The sequence below is a fragment of the Pteropus vampyrus genome, unplaced genomic scaffold (assembly GCF_000151845.1).
Source record: "Pteropus vampyrus isolate Shadow unplaced genomic scaffold, Pvam_2.0 Scaffold53, whole genome shotgun sequence".
Classification (NCBI taxonomy): domain Eukaryota; kingdom Metazoa; phylum Chordata; class Mammalia; order Chiroptera; family Pteropodidae; genus Pteropus; species Pteropus vampyrus.
Genome location: NW_011888834.1, coordinates 4,908,731 through 4,915,834, shown reverse-complemented (window position 1 = coordinate 4,915,834; position 7,104 = coordinate 4,908,731). Strand labels below are relative to the sequence as shown.

Sequence of the window (7,104 nt, the reverse complement as noted above, 5' to 3'; positions counted from 1 at the left end):
TGGTTGATCTTTTAACAAATAAAACTGAATATTTTTCGTTGGTCATCTTGGATGGCTGTGCACTTATCCCAATGTAGCCCAAAGAATAAATATTTGTTTTTAAAAAAATTTCTTCAGAAACTAAAGAAGGAACTTTCAAAAAATTCTTTTACCATTTTATAATGGCTTTAACTCATTTCATCATTCAAGAGCCATTTACATGTAACTTTGAAATACAGAATATGTGATTACAATGGCTAAAAATGCATTGGATCAGATTTGAGGTGGTAAAGTGATAAAACTGCTTTTCTTTCAGTGACCTGAGATTTACTCTTCAAAACACTTCAAAAACACTTAAAGTCATGGCATCAACACTAGTATACATTAACTTTGGGTTTAATTTGGGTTTTTTAATTGTTTGAAAAGAGGAGGCAAATACAATGATCTCTTAGTCCAGTAACGTAGCCTATGATTTTCAGCAAATAAATACAGAATCCCCTATAATCTCCTTGAAGAGGCAGCAATCCTTTGGATAAAGTTCTAATCAGTTGGGATAAAAAAAAATCTCCTTACATAGTCATATTTCCAGAATTATATTACAAAGTCTCTCTGTTACTCTGTTACTTTGTACTCTTATAGACATAATCATCTTTTTATTTGTATTTAGTTAATTTTTGGTAAAGGGCAATAATAACATTAGTTATAAATAATTTTTATAACAAAATTCAAAAGTCAAAAGAAATATTAAATTGATCATTGTCTTTCCATTGAGTAAAAAATTTTCATGATTATAATTATTTCAAAATAATAAGATTCCAAGAAGTAAGAAAATAATCCCTGCCAGAAATTAGGGACACAATTTCCTACAGCCCCCTGTAAACTCTGTGACATCAGACAAGCATACCATAAGGCGCACATGCTGGCTGGTGGATTGTGTCCATTCAGGGCAATTAGTCCCATTATCACAGAGCTCAGGAAGCCATATATTCACCAACGTTGCAAACAGAGTAACTTTTAAAAAAATGCTACATAAAAAATGGATTTCATCCATAATACACCTTATTCTGATAGAAATATTAGTCAAAGCTGTCCTCAGGTCATAAAATTATAACTACTTAACTGATTCTTTTTATAAAAACAGAAAGTGATTAACACATGCACATTCTTCATTCAGAAGGGGTGAGAAAGGAATAGGCCAATACAACCAGCACAAGTTCTCTTTGATATAGATACTGATCTCCATGCTTCTAGGAAGTATCTAAATTCTAATATTTCAAGGGTAAAGGGGGTCAATTATATGGTGATAGAAGGAAATTTAACTTTGGGTGGTGAACATACAATGCAATATACATATGATGTATTATTGAAATGTGCACTTGAAACCTATATAATTTTATTAACCAATGTCACCCCAATAAGTTTAATAAAAAATAAAAATAATAAATAACATTCTATGAAACCAGAAATTACCAATAACCTCTTAAATATGGAGTAGAAATATGAAAATTAGCAAAGAAATTTATTTCTAACTCTGTTTGATGGTACAGCGCTTCCAATATATAAAATAAACCAGAATATTTTTTAAAAACCTTCAGTAACCTCTCACTTTCTTTAGTTTGAAATGAACAATTTCCAGCTCTTCCCAAACTCTTGCGACAGAGTACTTTTTCTACAGAAAAGGATTGAATTTCCCTTAATGGCCCTTATTTTTCTAAAACCAGGATGGCCCCCAAATGAATGCAATTTGAGATATAACAAATCACACAGCAGCTGGAGAGATGCAGCAGACCTAAATATTGTTTAGCTCATTCATCCTTAAGGCTGATAGAGATGGTTCAGCCTCCTCCCAGCTGAATAATACAGGCTAATTATTTTGAAGCCTGTGGAACAAACATAACTAACTGCCATCGAGGGATTACACAAATCCGAGATGTAACATAATATGTTTCTACTAATTCATTTTAATACTTCTTTCCCTTTCCCACAGAACTTACATGTGCTTGATTAGTTTTGACTAGCAAACTGGATCAAGAAAAAGAAACCTGTTATTTTGGTTTAGATTAGATAGTTATTTTTATGTTTATTAGTTTTTAAAAAGATAAAGCATATTGACAGGATTAATATAACAGACACTGGTCTGGAAGCTATTTTATTTTTCTAATGTTTTGGGGGCCATTTTGGAGTTTAGCGCATTTGTACATGACATTGACATTTTTGTTCAGATCTGTTCAAAACTGTTTAAAGCAATGTCTTTACAAACCGAACACACGACATTAAGCCCTGAATCAGGGTTGATGCAATGATATTGACTTAAATTCTGGGGTTCTCTGTACCCCCTCAAATCATCTGATGATTTCAAAGTTCATGTAGGAAAAGTGAGTACACACATGGAAGAAAAAACACATCTTAATTAAGTTTATCATTTTGGCTATTAAAATGAAATTATATATACTCCCTAGGGTCCTCTAGTCAGCTTATCAAGATAACCAAGAATTGCTAATTTGAAATAAAATAATTTCTAATTACTGTACCCCCTGGATATTCTGCTAGACCTTTTCTCTTTGCCTGTGCATTTAATTCCTCTCCCTAAATACCTGTCACACCCTTTTAAACATTTTTTTCTTTCCTATGATGAAATCTCATAAGTTATTTTTCTCAGGGGATTGTTGAGCTCATTACAAACAATTGGCCTAATTTTACTTCATTCTTTTATTTCATATACATGAGAATCAGGCAAAAGCCATGCTCCCAGAAGCACACATTTGTTCTTTGAATGATGGGGCAGAAACACAAAAAAAGAGATGGGAAAATGAAAATCACTTTACTTCTTATATTCTGGCTGGGAAATATATCTATAGGAAACAATATGAGGGTATTTCAGTGACCAGGGAGACAGTCTTGAAAATACAAGATGGAAGGTAAAAAGAGGGACAGCTTTTTGTTTGAAATGAAGGATAAGGTGGGCAGTTGTCTGTCTGCTCCCCTGTTCTCATAAGAGCTACTTCAGAACCTCTGCTGCTACCACCAAATACTTGGAGATTTTAGGCATGACTTCTAAGGAAATTGCATCTCCTGGTGCCATGTTGTGAATACAAACACAAGGGAGAACAGAATCAGTCAGTATGTCCAATTTAACTGACAAGGCTACAATGTGGGTGGGCTCCAGTGTTAGCTGTGTAATTCTGTTAATGGATTCAGATTGATCTTTATGCTGTCACATTAAGGTTGTACCCAAGCAATTCTTATGTTCCAAGCAAAATGTCCCAAAGAGTTTTTGGTGAAAGTATTTTTGGACAACATACGAAAAGAAGATTTCTATCAAATGTGACTCAAAGAGTAAGAATTTTATGTCAATAACTTAAATGCCTAACAGTTCTATATTTAAAGATATTATGTAAAACTTTCACAAGTCGGAAAAACGAATCAGACACAAGGGGAAAAGGAAAGTCATTTTTAGTGACAAAGTACTGAGTGAGTGCAAGGGGAAAGACAATATTTTCTTCCTTAAACCCATCCTTCTTGTTGATAACCTGTTCCTTTCCTAGGTCCCAGTAAGCATTCTAAAACCCAAGAAAAGCCTGACCAGGAATGGATTCTAAGGTATTAAAGGTAGTGTGGTAACTTAAATAAGCTCTAGAAATAAAAATTGGCTAAGGAAATGTTTCCCAATCTACTTTAACCAAAATCTAATTGGAGGACTTATCAGAAATGGAGAGACATGCTAGACATGATTTAGTATTAAGAAATAGGATTCCTCTACTTTTAAATTCTTAAACGTTTAAAAGTGAAAGATCAACTTAAGCTTAGTAACATTGTTTTGATCAAGTAATATCATAGTGATTTATAAAATAAAATCGATCAATTACTTATTTTTATTTATTCATATTTATTATCTCCAGTAAAGAAAGGACTAAATATAAAAATGTCCGCTCAAAAGGTACTGGACGAGCCAACTGGTCTCAATAATAATAACAGATACATTCCGATGCCTTTAGCACACCAATAACCAGACAAATCCACTGCATCTTTACTGCTTAAAAATGACAAGGTGGGTTTTGATGAATTTCACTTTTCAGCTCAAAGATCATATTCATTATTTAAGTTATGCTGAATGAAAACTTCCACTTGATTTCTATATTCTCAGATCAGACATGTAAATAAAGATTAAGGATGTCACTTTGCCTCTCCTTTACATCGGTTACATCCCTCCCAAAACAACAGATTAAAACCAGCTGAACTAGTTAGTAAAATCAGTGAAAAAAAAGATATTGAGAGAAGATGAAAAGCAAGCAGTTTACTGATATATTTAACAGAACCTAAAAAGGAGTTAAACACCTACCTGGAACTGGAAAGAGGAAGAAAAGGGCCACCAGAAGAAGCCCTTGCAACATCCTGGGTGATCCCAGGAACGCAGTGTCTGCTCTTCTCCCTCAAACAGACATGCGCTGCTTGGTCTGTGGCTTCCTCCGCTCCAGTGAGACAGAATGAAACTCTGGGGTTCATTCCAGTCTCTGCTCCAGGAAGTGTTTACTGAAGGTGTTGCACAACCTCGAAGCTGTGGCCCTGCAACAGTGGCACAGTGGGCGGAAGTCCTGGCTGCCTCCTCGCTCTAAGATGCCTTCATCACAGCTATGTTCTCTCAAAAGAGAACATTTCCAGTACATCCCTGTAGCCCAATAAACCTCCGTGAGATCATGGTTTTGCTGTGTCTTGATAAATGTGGGTGTTTATTAGGATCTGGATGCAGATAAGGGCAGTTCCACTTTGAACTCATATTCCAAATTATAGCTCCTGTATATTGTAATTTCTGAAATATTAGGATAGCCCCTTCCTTTTAATACATGCCTGATACCATTTGCAATGCATGCTATTTAGTGTCATTAGTTCTTATAAAAACGTTTTTAATGAAGGTCTTAACATCTCCAACTTACATGTGAGGAAACTGAAGCCCAGAGGGTGAAGGGAGGTATACTAGGGACTCCAGCAATGTGTAGCTTATAAAGGTTATTTGCGGTAGCATTCACCAGCAGGGGTTGCCCAGATCCTAACCCTATCCCTCAGGGAACACAGTTCACTGGGAAATAATTGTCAGAAAGAGAAAATTCTTCGGAGATGCCGGTTGGGGAGAAGTTGATAGTGATAGGATCCTACAGCATCAAGCAGGAGGCAGATAATGAAGATTACTGTAAGGGAAGAGCTGGTATTTTTATTGGTACTGCCTTTTTATTGGTGATGGGGAGGAGTTTCTTGGGGCTGAGAATCTGTAGCACAGTATGATATTCTCTCCTGTTTTTCTTCTTGGTGCGTACCTCAAAAAAGAAACTACTGAAAAAAAAACAGACACAGATAAATGGAGAGGGGAGGTATTAAAAGTTGAAAACGCCTTATCTTTATGGTAGATGGCCCCTCCTTCTTAGGGGTCCGTGGACCTAAGACCTGAGAGAGGGAGAATGGGAAAGAAGGACCCAGCAGTAGTTTCCTAAGACTCTTGGGTTGGATCTGATTAAATAAATAGAATTGTCCTGCTGTGTTCTCTGGGTATTTATTTTATTCATGGAATTCCAAACGTCTTCAAAAATAATTATTTAGAACCATTAAATTATCTGAGTGAGAGATCATGATTTGAACTCTGCCCAAGGTGGGTTATTACTAAAGCACCAGAAGACCTCATTGTCACTCTGTTCCACGCCCCAGGACCATAACAGCTCTACTCCCAGGTCTTCTAGTCACCAAAGGCAGAAGAGAGATTGCATACATGGAAGACCGTATCTTTCCTCAAAAGAACTTTACGTTTGCAACATCATGGATGGACCAAGAGGGTATTACGCTGAATGAAATAAGTCAGATAAAGACAAATAGCATATGATTTCACTTATAGGCGGAATTAAGGAACAAAAGAAAAGAATAGACAAAACAGAAACAGACTCATAGATACAGAGGACAAACTAGTGATTGCCAGAAGGGAGGGTGGTCAGGGTGCAGTGTGAAATAGGTAAAGGGATGAAGAAGTACAACTTAGTAGTTAGGAATCAGTCACAGGGATGTGAAGCATGGGGAATACAGTCCGTAATGCTGTGATAGCTATGTGTAGTGTCTGCTGGGTAGAGTAATCGAAGGGATCACTTAATCAGGTACATAAATGCCTACCCATTGTGCTGTATAACTGAAACTAATTTTTAAAAAAAGAAAGAAAAAAGGAAGAAAAGATGATTCTGGTGCCATATACTAAGCCCCACTATGGCAAACGGTATGCAAGGTCTTCTTAAGGGGAAAAGGAGATGGATACAATGTTGGCGATTAGAATGTGCCGGTTGCTTTATAGTACCAGGTATCAATATTTACCACAGCTCTTAGAAGGAAGTATTAAAATCAAAGACAATAGATCTTTTCTGAGCATGTTTGGCAAATCTTGGGAGCATGGAATATAGGATCTTCAATACATGTCTTTATTTAATTAAAACATTTCTGAACAGCCATGCCTTTACAATTGCTTCTGGAATGGACAGAGAAGTACACTCCTTCAATCCAAAGAGAGATATAGAGTCACCGAGAACTGCTTTCTTTGCTTTCCCTCTACTCAGAAATGAACTATTCAGAGTTGGCATAGAGTTAGTGTTTCTAGTGATGCTAATAAAGGGATGTGTTGGGGTGGGGCTAGGTTAAGAAACCATGTTCAGATTTGAATACAAATGAAAACATTCCTTCTCTCTGCTTTATACACCTGTATACATGTTGCAAATTTATCTGATCACATCTCTACCACTACTTAAGGTAACAGAACAAACAAAAGTGCAAACTTAGAGTTTGAAAGTAACCTCCAAAAGAAGATTGGTCACTGTCAAATTTAAAAATTTTAAATATTTGCTTATATTTTAAATAAATAATTCAACCACTGATATTTGTTCTAAGAAAATTATCTGAAATATAAAATGGATTTTGTGCATCAAGATGTTAATTACATTATTTATAAAAGATAAAACTAAAATTAAATATCTGAAAATAAGAAGGTGGATATGTAAGCTGCTACATACCTATTCAATGAAATATTAAGCCAATATTTAAAATTACCTGTAAAATTATTTTTAATATTATGGAAAATATTTGCATCATAATATTAGGGCAAAA

The 7,104-nt window shown here is 35.4% G+C and overlaps 1 protein-coding gene across 1 annotated transcript in view; it reads right to left on the bottom strand.

The window, feature by feature from the left end:
- Positions 1 to 4,541, bottom strand: part of ADAM28 (ADAM metallopeptidase domain 28) — a 58,122-nt gene extending 53,581 nt beyond the window's left edge. Inside the window, 1 exon segment of the mRNA XM_023530774.1 lies at positions 4,319 to 4,541. Within this exon segment, the coding sequence (XP_023386542.1) occupies positions 4,319 to 4,370 (52 nt within the window). The 5' untranslated portion in view covers positions 4,371 to 4,541.
- Between the last annotated feature and the right edge of the window lie 2,563 nt (positions 4,542 to 7,104).